This window comes from Nuphar pumila, chromosome 15, assembly GCF_984573655.1.
Source record: "Nuphar pumila chromosome 15, dmNupPumi1.hap1.1, whole genome shotgun sequence".
NCBI classification, from domain to species: Eukaryota; Viridiplantae; Streptophyta; class Magnoliopsida; order Nymphaeales; family Nymphaeaceae; genus Nuphar; species Nuphar pumila.
The window spans coordinates 21,678,460-21,706,035 of NC_143263.1; the positions used below are offsets into that span (position 1 = coordinate 21,678,460).

Sequence of the window (27,576 nt, forward strand, 5' to 3'; positions counted from 1 at the left end):
GAACCTTCATGCTTCCAGATTTATTCAGAAAAGACAAGCTGATACTCATCTTACCGTTCATAATTGCCTGCTTTTTGGCGTTGAAGGCTGCATTGAATAGCCTTTCTCTTAAAGCCCCAGATGATTTCACAGCATTGATAATCCTGCCATATTTATGAGCATTCACAAGAATAGGTTAATCGTGTACAACATTGTAAATAGAAGATATGAAGAAAACAGAACTTATATACTTGCTAACTTATTACCCAGAATAGATTCTGTTGTACAGTCTAGGCACACTAAAAAAGAGCGTTGGTCTAAGCAATGCCAAGTCGTCCATTAATTTCATATTGTCCTGCATCATAAAATGGTCTCAATGCAGATGAAACCCAAGGAGGGATTTCATATTATGGAAAATAAACATGTAGCAGACATTGGAAAAAACATATTTGTGCACATGAGCCATTTGGAAAACAATGAAATCATTCCTTCAGAACAATGACAGATCAGCATGATCATCTGGGTAGAACATCTTTGCAGAGACACATACCAAAGGAACAACATGGACTTCTTTCCTGAAATTTTTATGAAGAGTAAGGTATTTGCAATTTTTATTTCTTATGGACAGGCAATGATGTGAAGCGAGATGGATCAATATGATACCCCCCAACAGAGATTCCAGGCTAAATATTACTACCAGATGATGTAGACAATATATGGTTAGCAAAGTTTATACTTCTGAAGTATACACCACAGGCATTTGATAGCAACTGGAAATATGTTCATGTTAAGTTCCCATCCCAGACATATGTCCATGACAGCAAAGTATACTTCTGAAATATGTTCATGATAGCAAAGTCTCTCGCATCTTAAGTGGTGCTTTGGTGCACTTATTTTCTGTTCATGTTTATTTTCAACAGAATTTATGAATGAACTGTTTGTTGGTCACGAAAGCTGTTATATATATATAAACCAAAATACCTAATAAGGGTATTTTGGTCATTTCAAACCTGTAATAGGTATTGTTCACTAGGGACAGTTTTTATATTTTTTTTTCTTTTACTTTTTTTGTATTTATGCAAAAGGGTCTGCCTCCAACAGTCACATTTGTGACTGTTGGAAGCTGCTCCCAACTGTCAAAATGGTGACTGATGGGAGATGCTCCCTATGATGGTTGGGAGGTGCACTCAACAGTCACAACAAATGTGACTGTTATTGAGTTGTTGCACCATCTAGGTTAGGGCTGCTATGCTAGTCTCCAAGGTGGTCATTCGGATTTCGACACCATCGATTTTGGAAGTGGTGTCCATCGGGAATTGGGTGAAGGCTTCATGGGTCAAAACTCAGGGTTTTGGTCTTGGGGTTTCTTGGGTGCATAGGAACGTTGCTCTGATACCAGTTGATGTGTTCCGGTGGGCCTATGTTCAGTATTTAGGTAGGCTTGAGTTAGGTTTGGTCAAGTCAAAGGTTAAGGTTGTTAACAGATTCAGGTAGGGTTTAGGCATGGTTTAAGGAAAAATCAGGTTCTCCCAAGATACATTTCAATAAATGTGGTAAAAATAGGAGATGACTTAGAACACATCAAAGAAGCTTGGGTTAAAATCTGAGGTTCAGGGGATTAGGGGTTGCAGGGATAAAATTGTGCAAAGTTCTGGGTTTATTCGGGAACTGGATTCTGTTAAGTTTCTGATAGACCTTGAGAGAGCGAATGATTTTCCTCCGAATAAAATCAGAAAATTCTCAGGAAATAGGATTAGACTAGGGACAGGTTAGAGAAGGTCTGAGTAAAATTTGAGAGTCTGGGTCGATCTGGTTTGAGAATTAAAATTCGGCCAAGTCAGGACACAAGTTTGGAACATGTATGTTTCTAGACTAGGTGTTGGATTTATTTCTCCTTAACAGGGAAGTATTAGGATCCGATTTTTTGAGGGTACGTTAAGGATACGTAAGGGTGTTGGGGTTAAGTTTGCAGGTATGGATTAGGAGATACGTTATTTTTAAGTTAGGTTATTTTCTGAAAATCTTAACAACAAAATTGTGTTTCTAGAATTGGGTTTGGTAGAGGTTTAGGCTTAAATAGGGTTAGGAAAATGGGTCCTAAAGACTTACATGATTGGGGTAAAGTATCATAAGGTTGGGGATGAATGTAGTCCATTCAAAAAAGGTCCAAGTGTCGCAATGATGTTGAGTTGAAGCAAGCCGTCATGGAGTTGATACAGTCTACTAAGTAGAATTGGTTCTACTTAGTACTTAGGCCATTCCAAACCTTGGAAGGGCTGGTACCACCTTACATGAACCAGATGAGCCCTAAGACGATGAACGAGTCAAGGGGGAAGGGACTTGCAGGGGGTAAGGAATGAGGGAAGAAAGCCTAGGGGATGAGAGAGAGAGAAAGTGAGAGTCGTCCTCCAAGTAAGGGGGGATTTCTTCAGAGTGAGGCAATCTTGATTCAATTTCATATCATATCTGAAAACACAATATGGAGCCCCTTTTATAGGCCAAGGGAAGATCCATAATAGCAATTACAAAATCCCAAGCACCCACATATCTAACAATGCAAATACTAACTCCTAATTCCCTACTTTAGATAAAGTCTACTCAAACTTAGGAAAAAACTCCTCAATACACTAACGAGGCCTAACACACAAGGCTCATTTCGAATTCCAAGGAGAGAGGCATAAGAAGGTCTACACAACTTCCTTGGAGGGGCTTGAATGTCGTTGGGTGGTGCCAATGGGTGGAGAAGGCCCATTTGGAATTTCAAGGAGGGAGGCCCAAGGAGGTTTACACAAATTCCTTGGAGGGCATTGAATGCCCTTGAGTGGCGCCATATTTTCGTACTTAGTCATTTTCTGATTTTGCCAAAATTTTGGCTAAGCCTGGGAGAAAAATCATCTAAACCTCAAATTTTCACCGATGCTTTTGAGTCTGGGCTTGGACCAGGTCTCATCAACAAGGTCAAGACGAGCCAATTGAAGTGTAAGAAAGAGTTTTATTTTTTACCTTTAAATTCAAGCGAAATTCGAGTGAAATTCAGGTTATTTTTGGCGAAATTCAGAATTTAATATTCGTGTAATATGTCGTTGGATGCGTCTCAGAATTCTAAGCATAACGATATTTTACTTTTCTAAATTCGAGTTTCGATTGGCTCAAAAATCACATTTTTTCAAAAAGGGAGCAGTTTATCGAACTGGATCATATTTGGATCCAATAGATTTGATCCAAATTAATATGGATCTAGACTCTAACCAAGACCCATATTAGTCTAGATTTGGTCCAATCCAAAATCTATCTGGGTTTTTGAAGTTGGATTTGGATCCATATCCAAATCCATGACCAACGTTTTTCTAGCTTTAAATTCAATAACAAGCTTTAAATTAGAGTTAAATAAGGTTAAGAAGTCTCCTAAATTAATTTGGCTATTTTTGGAATCCTTTAGATAATTATTAAGTAATTAATATTTAATAATTATTTAATTAAATTTTATTAATTCCGAAAATTTGATTTAGGGCCGATTAGTACTTCTTAAAGGAGTCCACGTACTTACCTAAGAAGACTTAAGAAGGATTTTTAGAAACTTGGAAACTTTGAAAAAAAAGTCAACAAAGAGGAATTTTGAAAAATTTAGAAACTTGAGAACAGAGTCCCAATATTTGGAAACTCTCCTTCTCCCTTCTCCAGCCCATTTAGAGAGGGCTGGAGAAGAGGGGGTGTCACCTCCTTCTCTCTCTATTTAAGAGAAAAAAAAGGGGAAAGAAAAGAAAGAAAAGAGAAAAAGAGAAGAGAGAGAAAGTGAGAGGAAGAGAGGAAGGAGGAAGAAGAAGAAGGACCTTCTTCTCCAGCCAATCCAGTCTTTTTCCACCATTATTTCTCATTTTTTCTTCAATTTTTGCAAAGGTACGGGTTCTCTCTTTTGGATCAAGTGAGAAATCGAATGCCGATTCGATTTTCCATGCAATATTTGGTATAAATCCACGATTAAAGAGTGAATCCATATGTTCACTCTAGAATACATGGATGAGGGTCCATGGTTTCTCTTTTATATGTGTGTTTTAAATTCTTTTCACATTTTCAAAAGAGTAAATTTTTGTACATACTAAAACCTGTCACATGGGTGCGGGTGCGGGTGCGGGCACGGGTGTGGCTCAATTTCAAAAAATTTGGACACGAGGACTCAACTATATATATATATATATAACAATAAATTAACAAAGGTGCATGTTCAAGCCCTTTGGCAAGACGCACAAGGAACCTTGCAGTTCAGCATTTAACACCGAGTAGGGACACGATTCTGCTGCGGCAAAGGGAAAGCAAACACAGAGACCCCAAAAGGAACTAACTTGGCAAGAACGAGGCGGGGGGTATTAAAATGTAAATTGTAATATATATATATATATATATATATATATAAAATTTAATATTATTATATTTTCTTTTATTATTTTCTTTTTCTATTTTTCTTTATTTTCTTTTTTAGCATCTAGTTCAATAGAAACTAGATATTTGATCCAGTCAAGTTCCTGTTGGAACTTGACTGTGCAAATAGTTGTTGGACTGTAGTCCAACAGCTATAATAAATGTTGTTGGACTGTAGTCCAACAGCTATAATAAGAGACGTTGGACTACAGTCCACCGTCTCTTTTGGAGAGCTCAAAATGAGCTCTCCTCTCTCTTCCACTTTTTTGTATATATAGGGGTGAACCCCTTCAATGTAAATTACTATGCTTCTTAAGCATTTTGTTCATGAATAAAGTATTATTTATTTTTCAAGTGTTCTTCCTTTTATACCCTTTCAAGGGTCATGCTTGTAGTGTCTCCAATAGACACTTGTTTGTGAGTTATTCGTGCATTTGTTGAAGACCACCATTTCATTACATGGTATCAGAGCTACGAAATCCTTAGATCTTGAAGTGCTTCCACCTCGATTTACGTGTCATATTTACAAAAAGTGTTTCATCACCTTGTTCTTGGATCAAGAAGATTTGTTTGAAGAAAGGCGAACTTGTGCTACAAAAAATTTTGGTTTTGTATCCTCTCTTATTCCCTTGTCTACTCTTTTTCTTTTCTTTTTATTTTTTTCTCTCTCTCTCCTCATATTTATTCCTCTCTTACCCTTGTAAAAGATTGATGACAATGATAAGATCACCATCATTCCTATGAAGCTAAATGATACTAACTATGTAATGTGGGCTTCGATTATGAAGCACCACATTTGGGGAAAAGGTTTATGGGGTATAGTGGATGGTTCCGATTTGGAACCTAAATTATCTCTTACCAAGAAAGAGGGTGATAAAGAGGTTCCTCTAACAAAAGAAGAGAAGAGTAAGGCGTTAGCCACTTATGAAAAGAAATGGAAAGAGTGGAGGATAGGGCATGCAAAAATTATGTCATCGCTCATCAATAGCATAGACATTAAAAAATGCTCTAGTCTAGCTAAGTTTGAGCATGCCGATAAGGCTTGGAAATACCTCAAAAACATGTATTCCCTTAAAGATATTGTACATGTATGCAATTTACAAGACAAAGTTCGGACAATGACTCAAAAAGATAAAACTATTCGAGAATATTATAATGAGTTGTCCGAACTTTGGGAAGAGTTGGCTCGTCTTGAGCCCAAATGACATTGTGCCGAAGATATCGAGCTTCGCCAAAAGCAACTCGATATGGAACATTTCTATCAATTGGTGAATGGTCTAAGGTCGGAGTTTGAATCCACCAAATCGGCCCTATTACATCGTGGAAAAATTTCTTCTATTGTTGATACTATAGAAGAGCTCACTATGGAAGAAAATAGACTTAGAAAAAGTACTCCAAAAGTTAATGATGACTCAGTTTTAGCTGTATCTAGACCGGGGAATCATACTCGTACTTACAAGCCGCCTCATTTTGGAAGGCAAAACGACGACTTTGATAAAAGAAAAGTTATTTGTCATCATTGTCATGAATCGGGGCACTATAGGCCTCAATGTCCAAAGTTAAAAAGAAGAGAAGAAAAAAGAGTTGCATCTGTTGAATCCGAGTCAAAAGATCAAGATGCACCTGTGTCTATGACTCAACTGATGGAAATCCTTCAACCTCTTCTCAAAGGGGTATCCTCCTCAACCGAAGCCTCAACTGGAGCGGCAGTTGCATCTTTCTCCGGTCCAGGTAACTTTCCTTGGCTTTTAGATTTTGGTGCTTGTAACGCCCCAAAATTTTGAACTTGTAAACCTTTTTAAAATGGTTTAAAAGGCTCAAAATTCCTTTTTATTTCAGAGTTTATTTATAAAATCAGCGGAAGCATTTCTTTAAAAGAAAAGAGGGCAAGTCGACAATCTTGGGCACGTTAGCTAAAAGAGCAAAGAGACAAAGGCATAACTTGCAAATATCCAGATGAAAACATTCGTATTATAAATAGTTTTCAAGTTGTACAAAATTTGGATTTCCTTAAGAAATCCGTAACAAAAAGCTCAGGACAAGAGTTGCGAGTGGTAACAATGGATCCTGAAGACATCTCGCAATCGCGTCATCGCCTGCTAAGTGTAATGAAATATGCAGAAAAGCAAAGAGTGCATTAAGCACTTACAACATCCACTAAGGAACAAACAAAAGGGCTAACACCAAAACCCACAAGAGACAACACAACATAAAAATATAAAAGTCTCTTATTGAAAAGAGAGAGAGCTCTCTTAAGTGAAAAATACAAGAGGGGTTCACCCCTATTTATACACAAGAGAAGGAGAGGGGGGATGGCCAAGAGGCCTTAAAAGGAGATCCACCTAGGGGCTCCCCATGTAGTCGTTGGGGGCCCCATCGACTACATGGTGGGGCCCCTTTTGTGTGAGCAAAAAACATAAAAATTATAATTATAATTTACAAAAAATAAACAGGAAAATAAAAGAAGAAAAACAAGTACCCCTATCGGGTACTTGTGAAATGACTAAAATACCCCTATCGGGTATTACATATATATATATATATATATAAATATATATATATATGAATTACATGTATTTTAACACCCTCCCTCAAGCTTTACGGGGAAATAACCGAAAGCTTGTTAAGGAGAAACAAAAAGCGAGGAGCAGCAAGAGCCTTAGTGAAGAAATCCGCCAACTGGTACTCTGATGTGACGTAAGGTAGTGCTATGGTTCCTCTTAGGTATTCATCACGTACGTAATGGCAGTCTATCTCAATATGCTTAGTGCGCTCATGGAAGGTGTGATTGCTTGCAATATAGATTGCGCTTTTGTTGTCGCAACACATCTTCGAAGGAATAGAGATAACAATGCCCATATCACTTAGAAGGCTTCTTAGCCACACAAGTTCCATGGTTGTAGTGGCCATAGCACGATATTCCGCTTCCGTCGAGGATAAGGATACTTTGTGTTGCTTCTTGCATCTCCAAGAAATCATAGAGTCACCTAAGAAAACACAAAATCCGGTAGTTAAGACTCGGTCATTGGGATTTCCTCCCCAATCTGCATCAGTATAAGCAATTAAATCAAGTGACGAGGCAGAGGAAAGAAAAACTCCCTTAGTTATGGTATTTTTGATATATCTGACGATTCTTAAGACTGCACTCATGTGCACGATTGTAGGTACATGTTGAAACTGACTGACAGAGTGGACGGCATGAGCAATGTCTGGCCGAGTGATGGATAAGTAGGTTAGAGACCCAACAAGTTGCTGGTAGGGAGTAGGATCCTCGAGAGGTGTTCCATCTTCCAACCTTAATTTTGCATTGATGACTTCTGGGGTTTCTGTCTTCTTATCATCGGAGATACCAGATTTGGAACAGATGTCAGCAGCAAGTTTCATCTGAGAGAGAATGTACCCTCGATGAGAGTACGCCACTTTAATTCCTAAAAAATATCTTAAGAAACCAAGGTCAGACATATCAAAATTATCTTTCAAAACCTTCTTAATATCATTAATGCCTTGCTCATCACTTCCTGTGATGATCATATCATCAACATAAAGTAGTAAAATAACTACTGAAGACCCTGCACTTTTCACAAACAACGCAGTGTCAGTATAACATGAACGAAAATTCAAACTTGTCATTACATTACTAAATCTGTCATGTCAAGCCTTTGGGGCTTGTTTTAAACCATATAATGCCTTTTTAAGTTTGAGAATTTTATTTTTACCAATACATACTCCTAGTGGGGGATCCATGTAAACTTCTTCATTTAATTCACCATTTAGAAATGCATTCTTAACATCGAGTTGATAGATAGGTCATTTTTTCACTGATGAAATAGCAATAAGAGTCCTAACACTAGTCATTCTAGCAACAGGTGCGAAGATTTCTTCATAATCTATACCATATTCCTGAGCATATCCTTTAGCTACTAACTGTGCTTTATAACGTTCTAATGAACCATCACTCTTAATTTTAATTTTGAAGACCCATCTACATCCAATTGATTTCTTTCCAGAGGGTAACGAAGTTATTTCCCAAGTTTTTGCCTTTTCAAGGGCACTAAGCTCTAAGTTCATGGCTTCAACCCATTGGGGAATATCTTTGGCCTCATTATAGTGTGAGGGTTCATGAAATGAATGCAACACAATTAGACGCGCTCTATATCTTGGAGTTAGGGACTCATAGGAAACAAACCTATTAGGAGGATTGAAGATCCGACCGGATCTCCTTAAAGAGGTTTCTTCTAGGTTGGATCCTTGAGAGTATTTTTCTAAGGCACTCATCTGAGTTTGTTGACCACGCCTAACATAGGTTTGGATTGGTCTATCTATAACATTACCAAGAGGAATTTCCTCTAGGTCATTCAAAGACTCATTAGAGATTTCCTCTTCTTGAGGAGTCTCATCTTCTTGAGATAGAAGATCAAATAAAAAAGCATATTCACTTTCGTCAATATCTTTAGTTTTCACAAAACCATTTTCATTTTCCAAAAATGTTACATCTTTGGATACATAGAGTTTGTTATTTTTCAAGTCAAAACATCTAAAACCCTTTTGATTTTCTCCATATCCCAAGAAAACACATTCAATAGCTTTAGGAGATAATTTGTCCCGTTTATGAGTAAGGACAAAACATTTAAATCCAAAAATTCTTAATCTATTGAAATCGGGTGTTCTTTCAAATAGTTTTTCATATGGAGATGTATTTTGTAAGGATGAAGATAGCATTCTATTTATTAAGTAAGTTGAGGTTAAGGCCGCTTCGGCCCAAAAACTCTTTGGAATTTCTTTGGAAATAAGGAGTGTCCTAGTGGTTTCCATGATGTGTCTATGCTTTCTTTCGGCCAAGCCGTTTTGTTGGGGAGTCCTAGGACACGATCTTTGATGACAAATTCCATGTACTTCTAAATAGTTTTGAAATTCATTTGATAAATATTCTCCACCCGAATTGGATCTAAGAGTAGAGATATTACTTGAAAATAGATTTTTAACTATCATATGAAACTTTTTGAAGAAGTCAAAGGCTTTGGATTTTAAATTGAGAAAGTAGATCCATACATACCTAGTGTAGTCATCGATAAAAGTGACGTAATAGGAGTACCCTCCTTTAGACATGACGGGGGAAGGACCCCAAACGTCCGAATGGACTAACTCAAAAGGTCTTTTGGACACAAAAGTTCGGTTTGGAAAAGGAGTAAATTTCATTTTGCCAAAAATACAATTCTTGCAAACAAAATGTTTCTCATTACAAAATTTCTTTCCAAATGGAAAGGAGTACATTTTTGAGAAACTTGGATGTCCAAGTCTTTGATGCCAAATATCAATATTTTTATCTTGGACATTGTTACAAAAAGAGTTAGTGGGGAGTTTCAAGTTGGTCATGTAATAGAGATCTCCCCTCCTATGGCCTTGCCCAATCTGCTTCCCGGACCGGAGATCCTGTATAGAGCAATCCTTAGTTGAGAAGGAGATTTCACATCCATGATCACATATTTGAGCAACAGAGAGGAGATTTAAATTAAGTTGAGGTACAACTCTCACGTTTGGCACCAAGAAATCTTTTGAAAAGTTTAAAGTTCCAAAACTTTTTACTTGTAAGGATGTACCATCGGCAGTTGAAACATAAGAGTTTTTATAATTATTACATAAATCGGAAAGCTCATTTTCAAGTGGGGTCATATGAAAGGAAGCTCCAGAGTCAAGGATCCAAAACGACATACCTGGAGGAGAGGAAGAAGCTATGGCGGCACCCGAGGTTGATGGTATCTTGAGTAGAGTTTGAAGTGCTTCCGATAGTTGAGCAAGAGAAAAAGATTCCTTTCCTTTGATGGCTTCCTCTTTCTTTTGAGTAGCTTCTTCAACGGAAGCAACCTTATTTTTAGGTGCTTCATTCAACTTAGGGCAATTAGGTCTTATATGACCCGGCTCTTGACAATGATGGCAAATGGCTTTTCTATAGTTGCCATTATAACTATTTTGCTTCCCAAAATGTGGAGGTTTGTAAGCATTCATATGGTTGTCGGGTTTTGATACGGCCAAGACATCATCTCCTCATTTAATCATGCCAAGACGAGTTTCTTCTTGGCATATTTCGGCAATGGCATCTTCCAAGGGAAGAGGCTTAGATCTATGTAGGAGGGAAGATCTAACTTGTTCATATTCGGGCCTAAGCCCATGTAAAAATTGGAAAAAGTGCTCTTTTTTCATTTGTTCTCTCCTTAATTCCACATCCACACTAGAAACTCATTTTGGTTCTAGTAAAGATAGTTCATCCCATAGGGGACCAAGAGTGTTAAAGTAATCCCTTACACTCATTTCTCCTTGCTTGATAGTCCGGATTTTTTCTTGAACAAAGAATTGACGAGCAAGGTCTTTTTGAGTAAACATACCTTTCATAAAGAACAATGCTTCATTCGCCATCCGAAACTTGGCAATGTTGGTGCAAATTTTGAGCTCCACATTGTTCATAAACCAAGCAAGAATCTTGGCATGCTTGCTTTCCCAATCTTCCACTTTAGATTGGTGATCTTCAATGGCCTTCATGCGGGCAATGCCTTCAAGAGCTTTTTCTTGATCACCATCCATCTTAGTTAGTTGGAGTTGTGGTTCCGGAATGGTGCCCATAACGTATCCCCAAAGTTTCTTACCTTTGAGGTTGTTCTCCATAGCGGCGGCCCACATCATGTAGTTGGAGCCATTGAGCTTGAAGGAGAGATCAATCTTTTGTTCTCCTTCCATTTCAAACACTCACAAGAGGGTAAATGGAGAGAGAAACAACAAGAAAAAAATATAGCTATACGACTAGCTATATTAAGAAGAAGAGCATAAACACGGCTCTGATACCATGTAATGAAATATGCGGAAAAGCAAAGAGTGCATTAAGCACTTACAACATCCACTAAGGAACAAACAAAAGGGCTAACACCAAAACCCACAAGAGACAACACAACATAAAAATATAAAAGTCTCTTATTGAAAAGAGAGAGAGCTCTCTTAAGTGAAAAATACAAGAGAGGTTCACCCCTATTTATACACAAGAGAAGGAGAGGGGGGATGGCCAAGAGGCCTTAAAAGGAGATCCACCTAGGGGCTCCCCATGTAGTCGTTGGGGGCCCCATCGACTACATGGTGGGGCCCCTTTTGTGTGAGCAAAAAACATAAAAATTAAAATTATAATTTACAAAAAATAAATAGGAAAATAAAAGAAGAAAAACAAGTACCCCTATCGGGTACTTGTGAAATGACTAAAATACCCCTATCGGGTATTACATATATATATATATAAATATATATATATATATGAATTACATGTATTTTAACACTAAGCACCTAATCATCACCTGTACCCATAAAATGAGTTAGTTTCGTGAAAAACTAGTAAGTGCACAAGTAGACAGAAAAATCTGAAAGAAGCACAAATAATTAACTATGTGTGGCGAGTAACTAAACAGTTACTGAACTAACATGAACAGTTTATTAGCATAAGTAAAAGTCTAACTAGCACATGCTGCACGATGTAACAAAACATTTAATAACGAATTGAAATTAATGAGTATAAAACATAATTCTATGATTCATCAAGTAGAGTGCACAAGTTACTTTAGGTTCCATCATTAACTGGACTGCGGGTACACGCAGACGCGACTCGTAGAAACAACTGAGACTAGTTCGGGCGTCTATTATTCTATGTATTTTGAATAACCCGAATAGCTAGTTGAGTCCGTTCCTAAGGGGACGGCCGTTAGCCGAGAGAGGATTCCCCAAAAGCGTTCGTGGCTACAGATGCATCCTACTTCTGTAGAAGTCCAAAAGATCTACCACCTAGGATAATATCTGGTAGTCTCATCCCCTAACTCTGATGACTGGGGACACCGAGTCTTTGCTCGTAGAATGGTTGTTAACAACCTGTCCATCGAAGTGTGTGTACCAATCCATCCTCTCCCTTGACAGACAACAAGAAAAACGAATGGGTGTGTCAGGGGTTACTTAACCAACGACCCATTCTACATGCTCTGGTCTTTTGACCCAATCGAGCATCTTACCTGTGAAGGCGATAATCAATCAATCTGTAATGTGGTTTACCAATGTGCTCATAGCACTGGTCGAGGTCGAAATCTGTCGTATTACTCGCATGTCATGCATGACTATGAGCACGTTACGAGGAAGGGTTCTAGGTCCTCAATAGGAGCCTCAACAACATGATTTGCAAAGATATAATGTCATCATTCTAAACTTCTCGAAATGATTAATATCATGTGCCAACTTATGGCATGTGATTTTCTCGAATCTCACATTCGTTATCGTAGTGTCAACATGCAACATCAATTTTGACACTGATAACAATAAACGGTAAATGCGGATTTTGCATGAGAAAATTACGCTCACAAGCTTGCTCGAGTCCCGGATGTTGGGTAATCTCGAGCTATGCCAGAAAAGCGAACTAGAGTAGAGGAACTACTCCTTCTGAATGCTTGATTCAGGATGACCCGCTGTGATGCTTCAAAACCAACATTGTTTGCAAAACCGTATGCTCGATATAAAAGGACTCCTTTCATCCATCGAGGTTGCAAATTTTAAAGACAGAAAGCAGCAAATGCGAAAACAAAAGTCTGGGCGCAAAGCGCGACGGCAAACATAGAACAAGTAATGCGAAAGCAAAGGACAAGGATCGCAAAACCGCGTCCTTGAGCTAAAGACAGAAAGTAGGAAATATGAAAGTAAAAGCCTGGGTGCAAAGCGCGACGGCAAATTAAAGACAAAAAGCAGGAAAATGCGTAAATAAAATCCTGGGCGCAAAGCGCGGCGGCAAATTAAAGACAAAAAGCAGGAAAGTGCGTAAATAAAGGACAAGGATCGCGAAACCGCGTCCTTGAGCTAAAAGCATACTTATATACTTATACGTATATAAATATATATTTTTGTTCTTTCGGCCTTTAATTATTTAAGCTAGCTTTAGTTATTGAGGTCCTTGTGCAATTTCCCCTACCTCGGGGTATTATGAGAAAAAGGTCGTCTACGAGCGTAGGTAATTGCTAGTTCAGTTCGCGGGGCGCGAACGGGCTCCGTTGCGTAAGTTGCAAAGGTACGTTATAAGTATGCATTTAAGTGAATGAGGAAAACAACAACAAAGGAGTGGGGTTTCGGCTTTTCTGCAAAACAAGGCAGGGATCAACGGTCCCTGCTGACTTGAAACAGAACGGGGTAGGGTCCAATGACCCATGCCGCAAAAGAAAACATGTGCAGGGGCCATCGGCCCCTACCGGATATTTAAAGGAGGGCAGGGGCCATCGGCCCCTGCCGGGTTTATAAAAAGAGGGGCAGGGTTATAAAAAGAGGAGGCAGGGGCCGAGACAAATAAGAGAGAGGGGCAGGGGGCAGGGGCCATCGGCCCATGCCGGAAAATGAGCAGAGAGAGAGGGAGCGCAGGGGCCAAAGGCCCCTTGCGGCTTTCCAAAAGAGGAGGCAAGGGCTGTCCCCTGCCGAGCTTTGCTCGACAAAACACGAAACAGGGGCCAGAGGCCCCTATCGGTCTAGAGAGGGGCAGGGGCCATCGGCCCCGGCTGAAAGAGAAGGGCAAGGGTCGATGGCCCTTGCCGAAGCAATAAAAAGGGCAGGGGGCGGAGCCCCCTGCCTGCTAAAGGAGATGAAGGCAAGGGGGGCGAAGCCCCCTTGCCTGTCGGAAAAGTGAAGAGGAAGGCAGGGCAGGGTGCCGGCCTTCCGGCGAACACAAAAGAAGAAAGAGGGGGGGGAATGAGAGGAGAAGGGGGGGGTGGGGTTACCTGGGCTGCCGGAGGGAGAGAGGTCGCCTGGTGAGGTGGGAGGTCGTCGGGCTGCCTCGACGGAGAAGGCTCGCCGGCGTCGGTTCATCGACGAGAGAGAGAGAGAGATGGAGTCGGGGAGGGAGAGCAGAAACAGAGGGGAGAGAGACGAGAGAGAGTCAGGGGAGAGGCTCGAACGCCTCTCCTCCCCCTCTCTCGCTCCTTTTATAGAGGGTGCAGGGGGTGGGCGGCCCCCTGTATGCCGCTCCTTGCCAGCCCCTGAAAGCCCGTTCGACGGACAGGGCTGGCTCGGGTATGGATCCGGGTCGGGTCCAGACCTGACCCGGGTCCGATTTTTTTTTTACTGGGTTTTACATCCTACCCTCCTTAAAATAATTTTGTCCTCGAAATTAGATTGAAATTATCGCTCCAAGTACAAGTGAGGGTATTTCTCCCTAATGTCAGAATCTGGTTCCCAAGTACATTCTTTTATCCCATGGTGCTGCCAACGCACCTTGACAAGGGATATCATCTTTGACCTAAGCACTTGATCTCGACGATCCACGATTTTGATTGGTCTTTCCTCGAAAGATAAATCCTTCTGAATGTCTACATCGTCATAATGGATGATGTGTGACGGGTCGTGCACATATTTCCTCAACATGGATATATGAAAGACATTATGGATCTGAGCATATTGAGGAGGTAAAGTCACACGATAAGCTGCTTCACCAATTCGATCTAGGATTTCGAATGGTCCGACGAATCTGGGACTTAGCTTCCCCTTTTTCCTGAACCGGAAAACGCTTTTTGTGGGAGATACCTTAACAAAAAACATATCTCCCGTCGAGAATGTGAGCTCTCGACGACGACGATCCGCATAACTTTTCTGTCCGCTTTGGGCAGTACGAAGTCGCTCCCGAATCAACTGCACTTGCTGAGTGTAGTGCTGTAACACTACTGGAGAATCCAATCTTCGCTCGCCAACCTCGTTCCAGTAGAGAGGTGATCGACAGGGCTTCCCGTACAAGGCCTCGTAAGGGGCCATCCCGATGCTAGCGTGATAACTGTTATTGTACGCGAATTCTGCCAGACTGGTATGAGAATCCCATTCTCCTTTCCAATCCAACATGCATGCACGTAGCATGTCTTCCAAAGTCTGAATCGTGCGTTCAGACTGCCCATCGGTCTGAGGGTGGAAAGCGGTGCTAAACTTCAATTTTGTACCCAAGGCGGACTGCAATTGTCCCCAAAACCTTGAGGTGAACCTAGGGTCGCGATCGGAGATGATGGACACTGGAACACCGTGCAATCTTACAATCTCCCAAACATAGAGGTTTGCCAGACTCTCGAGTGACTGACTAAGGCGAATTGGAAGGAAATGTGCTGATTTGGTAAGTCGATCGACGATTACCCAAATCGCATCATGCTTTCTCCGAGTCTTCGGCAAACCGATGATAAAGTCCATAGTGATGTCTTCCCATTTCCATTGTGGGATTTCAATCTGCTGCATTACTCCGCCAGGTCGTTGATGCTCGATCTTAATCTGTTGACAAGTCAAACACTTGGCGATATACTCGACTACGTCTCGCTTCATTCCGCTCCACCAATAACCTCGTTGCAGGTCTTTGAACATTTTGTGCCTCCCGGGTGGATCGTGTATCTGGACTTGTGAGCTTCTGCGAGAACCTCGTCTCTCAAAACAGGATCATTTGGGAACCATAGGCAACTCTTACGCCATAAACTTCCTTCTTCCTTCAGACAAAAGGGGGTATCAGGCTGCTGTGCTTGAGCCTTCAACTTTACGTATTGTGCATCAATCCTTTGTGCAGCAAAAAACTTTGCTAAAAGCTCAGGTTGGGCCACTAGACTGGAAAGTCTGATAGAATGTTGCGTGACCGCAAATGGTTTCCAAGAAACCAGATCCTCAAAAAACTTTCAATCAACGTATAATAGATTGAAAGAAACACCGGAAGCCTTGCGGCTGAGAGCGTCAGCCACGACGTTTGCCTTTCCTGGATGGTAGGAAAGGGTGAAATCGTAATCCTTTAAGAATTTTAACCAACGTCGTTGCCTCATATTCAGCTCATTCTGCGAGAATAAGTACTTAAGGCTCTTGTGATCCGTAAAAGCCTCGAACTGTTCCCCGTATAAATAGTGTCGTCATATCTTCAAAGCGAAGACCACGACTGCTAACTCCAAATCATGGGTCGGGTAATTCTTCTCATGGATTTTGAGTTGGCACGAGGCGTAGGCGATTACTTTCCCATTTTGCATCAGGACACATCCTAAGCCCGTTCCTGAAGCGTCTGTATAGATCACAAAGTCGCCTTGTCCTGAAGGCAAGGCCAAGATAGGAGCGGTAGTAAGTCGCTCCTTCAGCATCTGAAAACTGTTTTTGCACGTATCGTCCCACACGAACTTAGCCTCCTTCTTTAGCAGTTTTGTCATAGGTAGAGAGATTTTGGAAAAGTCTTGGATAAATCTTCGTTAATATCCAGTTAATCCAAGGAAACTCCTAATGTCACGAACATTCCTCGGTTGTTGCCAATTTAGTACGGCCTCCACCTTGGCAGGATCTACGGATACGCCTTTCTCAGATATAACATGACCCAAAAACATAACTTCCTTGAGCCAAAACTCGCTTTTGGAGAACTTAGCGAACAAACACTCCTTCCGCAGGGTCTCCAAGATTATGATTAGGTGTTCGCGATGTTGATCCCAGGTCTCCGAGTACACCAGGATGTCATCGATGAACACGATTACGAAGGTGTCTAAAAAGGGTTTGAACACACGGTTCATGAGGTCCATGAAGGCTGCAGGAGCGTTGGTGAGTCCGAAAGGCATGACAGTAAACTCGTAATGCCTAGTTCGAAAAGTTGTTTTGGAGATATCATCTCCCTTAATTCTGAGTTGATGGTACCCAGATCTAAGGTCGATTTTAGAGAATACCCTAGCCTTAGCTAATCGAAAAGATCCTCGATGCGAGGCAACGGATACTTATTCTTTATTGTGGCCTGATTGAGCATTCGATAATCAATGCACAATCGCAACGATCCATCCTTCTTTTTAACGAATAGAACAGGAGCTCCTCAGGGCGAGACACTGGGGCGAATGAAACCCAAATTCATCAACTCCTGCAATTGCTTCTTGAGCTCCTCGAGCTCGGCTGGCACCATACGGTATGGAGCTTTAGAAATCGGCGCGGTACCCAGTAGCAACTCGATGTTGAATTACACTTCACGAGGCGGGGGAAGTCCTGGGAACTCCTCTGGGAAGACGTCTGGAAAATCACGAACCTCCAAATCTCTGATCGAAACTTGCGATGACTCAGACTGGACGACACTGACTAAAAAGGCAATGCATCCCCTTCTTAGGTAGTTTTGCGCTTTTAGCGAAGAAATTATCTTGCTAGCTCGAACCGGTCTCACGATCTTGAATTCCACCTTAGGCATCCCTGGTGGAGATAAGACAATTCTACTATCCCGACAAAAGATTTTGGCATGGTACTTGTGCAACAAATTCATGCCTAGGATGACGTCGAATTCTGTCATCTCAAGCAGGATAGCACGAGCGGGCAAGTGCCGATCGGCTAAAACTACGTCCAAAGCCGGTACGTAGGTCGCACAAACTGTGTTCTTCCCAATTAGATTATACACGTCGAGAACATTGTTCAAAGGACTAACAGGTAAGTGCAAGTGTTCAACAAACTTTACGAAAAAAAAGGAATGAGTGACACCACAATCAAAGAGTACCAAAGTTGCTCGGTTAGCGACCAGAATGGTACCTTGCACGAGCTTGCCCTTGGTCAACTGCTCGACCGTGGCGGTGTAGACGCGTCCTGGTGTCTTCTTCTGACCGCTGGATTGCGGCTGTTGTGGTTGTTGTGGTGGTCGAGGCAACAAAGGTGCTCCGTTGTTTCGCCTGAGATCATCGATCGGCTTCTTGCGGCATTCCCGGATGTAGTGGCCCATCTTGCCACAATATAAGCATCCACCGATCTCACGAGGGCATGCCTGTCCAGGATGGGGTCGCGAGTATAGGGGACAAGCATCACTAGCTTGCTGCCTAACTGGAGGGTTGCCCTGAGGGCGCTGACGCTTGTGAGGAGGAGCCTGCCTCCTTCCCCCTTCCTTTTTTACAAAAAAGGGCGGGCGCTTGACTTGGCCGCCAGAAAGGATCTTTTTCTGTTCTCCACCTGCGACAGGTGGCTTCTTGGCCTGGGTGCTCTTAGAGCGCTCCCAGTCTTCGCTCAGGAGGGTGGCAGCCGCAACTGCCACGGAGAAGGTTGAGGGCATGCTGGTGAGGACCCTAGGTCGGAGTCCTTCCCTCAATCCTCGAATGAACTTGCCGGCATATTCGCATTCACCGTCGAACAGGCCGGGACAGTAACGCTCCAGCCTTTGAAAATTGGCGATATAGTCCGCCAATTTGGAGGTTCCCTTACAGAGTTCCAAAAATTTGACCTTCTTTTTCTCTCGTGCATTAGGAGGAAAGTAATTTTCCAAAATCGCCTTTTTGAAGGCTTCCCAAGGATTCACGGATGAATATGGAAAAAGAATATCTTGGGTCGTGTCCCACCAATTGCGGGCGTCATCCTTCAATCGGAAGGTTCTAAACAAAGTCTTCTTGTCGTCTGGGACATTCAGCACTCGGAAAACTCGTTCCACCTCTTTAATCCAGTTTTCTGCCAAGTCTGGATCAGTTTTGCCAACGAAAATGGGCGGATCAAGTTTCAGAAATTTCTCATACGAGACTGTCGTATGATGGCTTGGCTCGGAGGAGGGTGCAGGAGCGCGCATTTGGCCTCGAATTGCATCTGCAAAAGCACCAAGAGAATCCATGACAAATCCTCGTTGATCTGACCAATCATCAGACGAACCTTCGTTCGTACCTTGCACCATTCTTAATATAAAAAGATACGTAAGTTAGGATTCAAAGAAACATAGTGAAGAACCCAAAATATCGTAGTATTTCTAAGTGTCAAAGTTACAGAAACCCAACAGTGCTAGTACAAAAAGACACTTTACAAAAAGCAACAGAGTACATAAACTCTGGTACAAAAAGTTACTTGTTAAACAAAAGGACAAGCCGATAATAAAACGAGTCCTATATCCTTTAGGGTCGACGAGAGTACTTCTTCAAGTACTCTCTTGCAATACCCATATGCCTGATCCCTCGCGGAGGGGAAAAAACGATGCAATTCTTCATTTTGGACTCCTTGACCGTAAGGAGGGGTCGTGGGGGTGTAATGCGGTGAAGCATTTGGTAGCGTAAAGCCCCAAAGATCCGCAAAAGTAGGGGGGGTTGGCCTTCTTGCCCAAAACTTAGCTCGGGACCCTTCTATTAAATTATATACCTAATCATTCAATGTAATATATATATTTTATATATATAAAGTAATACATATACATATATTAATATATATGTATATGTATCTACTCATTATATATATAAAATATATATTTCTATTTTTGTTTAGCCGTAGGGGTAGAATAGTCTTTTCCTTCATTTTACGCACATTCAATTTATGAATGTGATTGTAATTTATTTTTCTTTTTCTTTTTCTTTTATTTTTTGTTTTTTGTTTTACTTTATGAAAAGTACCTTGGGGGGGGCACTAACATAGACGTTGGGCCCTCTCCAACGGTCACATTTGTGACCGTTGGAGGGGCTCCAACGTCTATGAGTGGAGCCCCTCCAAGGCCCCTCATGTGTTCTTATAAATAGGGGGTTCACCCCTTTGTATTCTTCATGGCTTTGAGTCAAAGCCCAAGTTCTCAATAAATCGATTCCATTGTTTTTATGCCTTTGTGCATTTGTGAGTTATTTGTGAGTTGTGCCTTTGTGCACAAGTGTTCTTAAGTGTTCTTATTGTGCATTCGTGGTGGGTTTATTATCAAGAATATTAAGGTCTTGATCCGAGTATCTTGGTGGAGATACTTTTACATGGTATCAAAGCCTCGTTTAAGAAGGAGGATAGAGCATCCCGCCACTTGTGAAGTACATCGGTAATCGTGCCCTCAAGCTTGTGAAGTTTTGAAGTATATCATCTTCTTCGGGCGATATTTTAGAAGCAACTTTTGTCAAGAAAAGTTGGAAAAACTCTTAAGGTACACATTATTTTCTATCATCTTACCTCTCTAATGGGTGAAAAAAATTCCCACTTCTCTCTTGGGTTTAAACTTAATGGTTCGAACTATCATGTTTGGGCCGGCAATATGGAAGCACATATCAAAGGAAAAGGCCTTTGGGGATACGTTCAAGGTTCTATATCGGAACCCGAACCCAAGCTTTCTATCATAGAGAAAGGGGATATTAAGATCCTTGAGGGTGAAGATAGACAAAAGGCCCTTGAAGAATATTCAAAAAAGCATGATGAGTGGGAAATGAAGAACTTCAAAATTTTATCTTGGATTTTTTCATCCGTGGAAACCAAGATCAATGCCAACATCATTAAGTTTAAAAGGGCTTCCGATGCGTGGTTGTACCTTGAAAAAATGTATACTTCAAGGGACCTATCACACAAATATTATCTCCAAAAGAAAGCTTTGACTCTTTAACAAAATGATTTGTCTATTCGGGAATATTTTGCCGAATTATCATCTATTTGGGACGAGCTTGCTATGCTCGAACCAAAATGGAGCGGAGAAGCTATTGAATTAAGACACAAGCAACTAGAGGAAGATCGATTTTTTAATTTCTTAAATGGTCTTACACCCGAATTTGAGAAAATTCGGTCCTCTCTCTTATCCGCTTTCACATCCCCATCTATTGAAGATGTCATCACCAAGTTAAGTGGTGAGGAAACACGTATGGGGATTAGTAAAAATAATCCGAGTATTCTTGCTACCCCTTTTCAAAGTGATTATGAAGGGGTTAATGCCGTGTCAAGACCCGAAAATAACTTGAAAACCTATAAACCACCACATTTCAAGAATCAAGGGCAAGGAGGAAATGATCGATATGGGAAGAGAGACTATAGCAAATTAACTTGTCACTTTTGTAAAGAACCGGGGCATATCAAACTCCTTTGTCCTAAATAGAAGAAATTTCTTGCTGCGGCTTTAGCATCCCAATCAGAAGAACGACCTTCGTCATCAAATGAGTCTCTTCCGCTTCAACAAATTGTGGATGCTCTTCAACCTATTCTCAAAGGAGGCATTTCTGGAGCCGCTATGTCATCCTCATCCTCTCTCGGTAAGTCATCTTGGCTCCTTGATTCTGGTGCCTCATTTCATATGACTCCAAGTCCTTGTTTTCTCACTGATTATTCTAAAAATTTTCTTCCATCTTTTGTCTCAACGGCAGATGGAACACCTCTTGAAATTAAAGGAATGGGCAACTTTGAAAAACAAGACTTTTTTATCCCAAAAATTCGTCTCATACCCAAATTAAACTTAAATTTACTTTCCGTCTCTCAACTCTCGGACCATGGTTGCGATATAAGGTTTTCTTCTAACAAATGTTGGATACAGGATCGCCAGTCCGGGAGGTTGATTGGGGAAGGCTCTAGGAGAGGCGACCTCTACTATATCGATTTTCTTAAAATTCTCAAGGATCAATTTTGTAATGTTGTTCAAAACAAAGATATTCATGTATGACATAAGAGATTGGGTCATCCCAACATTGTTAAAATCTCTTATTTGCCCTTTATTAAGCATCTTTGTAATGAAAATTTTGTTTGTAATGAATGTATTCTTGGAAAAATGAAAAGTCTCCCTTTTCCTCAAAGATCTATGTTTACAACAAGACCTTTTGAAATTGTTCACTCCGATGTATGGGGTCCGGCTCCGGTGATCTCTAAGGGAGGTTTCTCATACTATGTTATCTATGTGGACGATTTCACTAGGTTTAGTTGGATATATTTTCTTAAACATAAATATGAAGTTTTCTCAACTTTTAAAACATTTCATATGATGGTTTTAAATCAATTCAATGGAAAGTTAAAAATTCTTAGAACCGATTCGGGTGGCGAATATTTTTCCAATGAATTCAAAAATTATCTTGAAAACTATGGAATTCTCCATCAAAAGTCTTGTCCTAAAACTCCCCAACAAAATGGGTTGGCGGAACGAAAACATAGACATATTATTGAAACAACACGAACTTTGCTCATTTCGCAAAATATTCCAAAGAAACTTTGGGCAGAGGCCGCCCTTACTTCTGTCTATCTCATAAACAGACTCCCATCTAAAAACTTGAACAAAATTTCCCCATTTGAAAAATTATACGAAAAAGAACTTGATTATAGCAGGTTAGGGGTTTTTGGATGTAAATGTTTTGTCCTTACTGATAAAAATGACAAACTCTCTCCTAAGGCCATTCCTTGTGCCTTTCTTGGTTATTCTGAAACTCATAAAGGTTTTCGCTGTTATGATGTTAAAAGTGATAAACTTTATGTTTCCAGAAATGTAAGTTTCTTGGAAAATGTTAGTGGTTTCGAAAAACTTGAAACCAATGACGAGAATATAGACTATTCCTTTCTGTTTGATTTATTAACTGAAGATGATGATACTAGTGATGATGAAACAAATCAAAATGACTTGAATAATAATGAAACTCATTCTGATCAACATATCAATGAAGAACATAGAGATCCTATAACCTACTCTCATAGAGATAGGAATACTTTTAGAAGTGCTCTCGAAAGATATGATAGTGAGTCTACCCCTTCAAGTGAAGGAAACCTTCGTAGGACCGAAAGACCAAGAAGACCTCCTTCTAGGTTCATCTCATATGAGTCATTTTCACCAAAATATAGAGCCTGTCTAAGCGCCATTCACTCATACATAGAACCTAGGGATTTCGAGGAAGCACGAAAATGCCCGGAATGGATAGTCGCTATGAATAATGAACTTGAAGCTCTAAAGAAAGCAAAAACCTGGGAGTTTCAAGACCTTCCTAAAGACAAGAAAGCAATTGGGTGTAGATGGGTCTTTAAAGTCAAAACTAAGAGTGATGGGTCTCTTGAGAGATATAAGGCCCACTTAATTGCAAAAGGATATGGTCAAAAATATGGGATTGATTATGAGGAGACTTTTGCCCCCGTTGCTCGGATGGTCACCGTCCGATGCCTTATAACCGTTGCTTCCATCAATAAATGGAACATCTATCAGATGGATGTTAAGAATGCTTTTTTAAACGGAGATCTAAACGAAGAAGTATATATGGATGCATCTCCTGGAATGGAGTATCCTAAAGGAAAAGTGCTTCGTCTTCGGAAAGCACTCTATGGTTTGAAACAAGCTCCCAAGGCTTGGTATGATAGGTTTAACTCCGTTATGTTAGAAAATAATTTTTCATCCTGCTTTACTGATACTGCTTTATTTGTTAGAAAATCTAATGCAGGGATTGTTATTCTACTTCTTTATGTGGACGACATGCTTATAACTGGGAGCGATTCTAAAGGGATTAAAAGCATAAAATCCATTTTAAAGGATAAGTTTGAAATGTCTGACTTAGGCTTCTTAACTTACTTTTTGGGTATTGAGGTAGCTTATTCTCATAGAGGATATTTTTTTGTCTCAAACTAAGCTTGCGTCTGAGATTATTGACAGGTCAGGTATTACAGATGATAAAATTTGTGAAACTCCTGCTATAGTAGGAGCTAAAATGAAGATTGATGATGGTGTTCCTCTCTCTGATCCTACTCCCTACAGGCAACTTGTAGGATCGTTAATGTATTTAAGTATCACCAGACCAGATATCTCTCATGCGGTGCATACAGCAAGTCAGTTTCAGCATGCACCAACTTCTGTTCACATGGGTGCTATCTTACGTGTCGTAAGATATCTAAAGCACACTATTAATAAGGGAGTTTTTCTGTCTTCTTCTTCTGAGTTAAGATTAATTGCTTATACTGACTCTGATTGGGGAGGTGACCCAAATAACCGTCACTCCACCACTGGTTTTTGTGTATTCTTAGGTGACTCATTAATCTCATGGAGATGTAAGAAGCAGCAAAAGGTGTCTCTATCATCAACTGAAGCGGAATATCGTGCCATGGCAACTACTACCATGGAAATTATTTGGATTCATCAGTTGTTGGAAGACATGGGGATCACTATTGAAGGGCCTACTAAGCTTTGCTGTGACAACAAAAGTGCGATTTATATTGCTAAGAATCACACTTTTCATGAGCAGACCAAGCACATAGAGATGGATTGTCACTACGTTCGGGAAGCGTACCTTAAAGGAATCATTGACCTTCCATATGTCACGTCCGAATATCAATTGGCGGACTTCTTCACTAAAGCCTTGTGTGCTCCGCGTTTCAACTTTCTTCTTAGCAAACTCTCGGTCATCCTGCCCTAGGTTTGAGGGGGGGTGTTAAATTATATACCTAATCATTCAATGTAATATATATATTTTATATATATAAAGTAATACATATATATATATTAATATATATGTATATGTATCTACTCATTATATATATAAAATATATATTTCTATTTTTGTTTAGCCGTAGGGGTAGAATAGTCTTTTCCTTCATTTTACGCACATTCAATTTATGAATGTGATTGTAATTTATTTTTCTTTTTCTTTTATTTTTTGTTTTTTGTTTTACTTTATGAAAAGTACCTTGGGGGGGGCACTAACATAGACGTTGGGCCCTCTCCAACGGTCACATTTGTGACCGTTGGAGGGGCTCCAACGTCTATGAGTGGAGCCCCTCCAAGGCCCCTCATGTGTTCTTATAAATAGGGGGTTCACCCCTTTGTATTCTTCATGGCTTTGAGTCAAAGCCCAAGTTCTCAATAAATCGATTCCATTGTTTTTATGCCTTTGTGCATTTGTGAGTTATTTGTGAGTTGTGCCTTTGTGCACAAGTGTTCTTAAGTGTTCTTATTGTGCATTCGTGGTGGGTTTATTATCAAGAATATTAAGGTCTTGATCCGAGTATCTTGGTGGAGATACTTTTACATGGTATCAAAGCCTCGTTTAAGAAGGAGGATAGAGCATCCCGCCACTTGTGAAGTACATCGGTAATCGTGCCCTCAAGCTTGTGAAGTTTTGAAGTATATCATCTTCTTCGGGCGATATTTTAGAAGCAACTTTTGTCAAGAAAAGTTGGAAAAACTCTTAAGGTACACATTATTTTCTATCATCTTACCTCTCTAATGGGTGAAAAAAATTCCCACTTCTCTCTTGGGTTTAAACTTAGTGGTTCGAACTATCATGTTTGGGCCGGCAATATGGAAGCACATATCAAAGGAAAAGGCCTTTGGGGATACGTTCAAGGTTCTATATCGGAACCCGAACCCAAGCTTTCTATCATAGAGAAAGGGGATATTAAGATCCTTGAGGGTGAAGATAGACAAAAGGCCCTTGAAGAATATTCAAAAAAGCATGATGAGTGGGAAATGAAGAACTTCAAAATTTTATCTTGGATTTTTTCATCCGTGGAAACCAAGATCAATGCCAACATCATTAAGTTTAAAAGGGCTTCCGATGCGTGGTTGTACCTTGAAAAAATGTATACTTCAAGGGACCTATCACACAAATATTATCTCCAAAAGAAAGCTTTGACTCTTTAACAAAATGATTTGTCTATTTGGGAATATTTTGCCGAATTATCATCTATTTGGGACGAGCTTGCTATGCTCGAACCAAAATGGAGCGGAGAAGCTATTGAATTAAGACACAAGCAACTAGAGGAAGATCGATTTTTTAATTTCTTAAATGGTCTTACACCCGAATTTGAGAAAATTCGGTCCTCTCTCTTATCCGCTTTCACATCCCCATCTATTGAAGATGTCATCACCAAGTTAAGTGGTGAGGAAACACGTATGGGGATTAGTAAAAATAATCCGAGTATTCTTGCTACCCCTTTTCAAAGTGATTATGAAGGGGTTAATGCCGTGTCAAGACCCGAAAATAACTTGAAAACCTATAAACCACCACATTTCAAGAATCAAGGGCAAGGAGGAAATGATCGATATGGGAAGAGAGACTATAGCAAATTAACTTGTCACTTTTGTAAAGAACCGGGGCATATCAAACTCCTTTGTCCTAAATAGAAGAAATTTCTTGCTGCGGCTTTAGCATCCCAATCAGAAGAACGACCTTCGTCATCAAATGAGTCTCTTCCGCTTCAACAAATTGTGGATGCTCTTCAACCTATTCTCAAAGGAGGCATTTCTGGAGCCGCTATGTCATCCTCATCCTCTCTCGGTAAGTCATCTTGGCTCCTTGATTCTGGTGCCTCATTTCATATGACTCCAAGTCCTTGTTTTCTCACTGATTATTCTAAAAATTTTCTTCCATCTTTTGTATCAACGGCAGATGGAACACCTCTTGAAATTAAAGGAATGGGCAACTTTGAAAAACAAGACTTTTTTATCCCAAAAATTCGTCTCATACCCAAATTAAACTTAAATTTACTTTCCGTCTCTCAACTCTCGGACCATGGTTGCGATATAAGGTTTTCTTCTAACAAATGTTGGATACAGGATCGCCAGTCCGGGAGGTTGATTGGGGAAGGCTCTAGGAGAGGCGACCTCTACTATATCGATTTTCTTAAAATTCTCAAGGATCAATTTTGTAATGTTGTTCAAAACAAAGATATTCATGTATGACATAAGAGATTGGGTCATCCCAACATTGTTAAAATCTCTTATTTGCCCTTTATTAAGCATCTTTGTAATGAAAATTTTGTTTGTAATGAATGTATTCTTGGAAAAATGAAAAGTCTCCCTTTTCCTCAAAGATCTATGTTTACAACAAGACCTTTTGAAATTGTTCACTCCGATGTATGGGGTCCGGCTCCGGTGATCTCTAAGGGAGGTTTCTCATACTATGTTATCTATGTGGACGATTTCACTAGGTTTAGTTGGATATATTTTCTTAAACATAAATATGAAGTTTTCTCAACTTTTAAAACATTTCATATGATGGTTTTAAATCAATTCAATGGAAAGTTAAAAATTCTTAGAACCGATTCGGGTGGCGAATATTTTTCCAATGAATTCAAAAATTATCTTGAAAACTATGGAATTCTCCATCAAAAGTCTTGTCCTAAAACTCCCCAACAAAATGGGTTGGCGGAACGAAAACATAGACATATTATTGAAACAACACGAACTTTGCTCATTTCGCAAAATATTCCAAAGAAACTTTGGGCAGAGGCCGCCCTTACTTCTGTCTATCTCATAAACAGACTCCCATCTAAAAACTTGAACAAAATTTCCCCATTTGAAAAATTATACGAAAAAGAACTTGATTATAGCAGGTTAGGGGTTTTTGGATGTAAATGTTTTGTCCTTACTGATAAAAATGACAAACTCTCTCCTAAGGCCATTCCTTGTGCCTTTCTTGGTTATTCTGAAACTCATAAAGGTTTTCGCTGTTATGATGTTAAAAGTGATAAACTTTATGTTTCCAGAAATGTAAGTTTCTTGGAAAATGTTAGTGGTTTCGAAAAACT

The 27,576-nt window shown here is 40.2% G+C and overlaps 1 protein-coding gene across 1 annotated transcript in view; it reads right to left on the reverse strand.

Annotated features, from left to right (window-relative positions):
• LACS6 (long-chain acyl-CoA synthetase 6) overlaps positions 1–27,576 on the reverse strand; it is a 153,760-nt gene that overhangs the window by 30,615 nt on the left and 95,569 nt on the right. Inside the window, exons 13-14 of the mRNA XM_089988294.1 lie at positions 246–334; positions 55–143 (exon numbers count right to left, since the gene is read on the reverse strand). Of these exons, the coding sequence (XP_089844420.1) occupies positions 55–143; positions 246–334 (178 nt within the window). The remainder of the gene's footprint in view (positions 1–54; positions 144–245; positions 335–27,576) is intronic.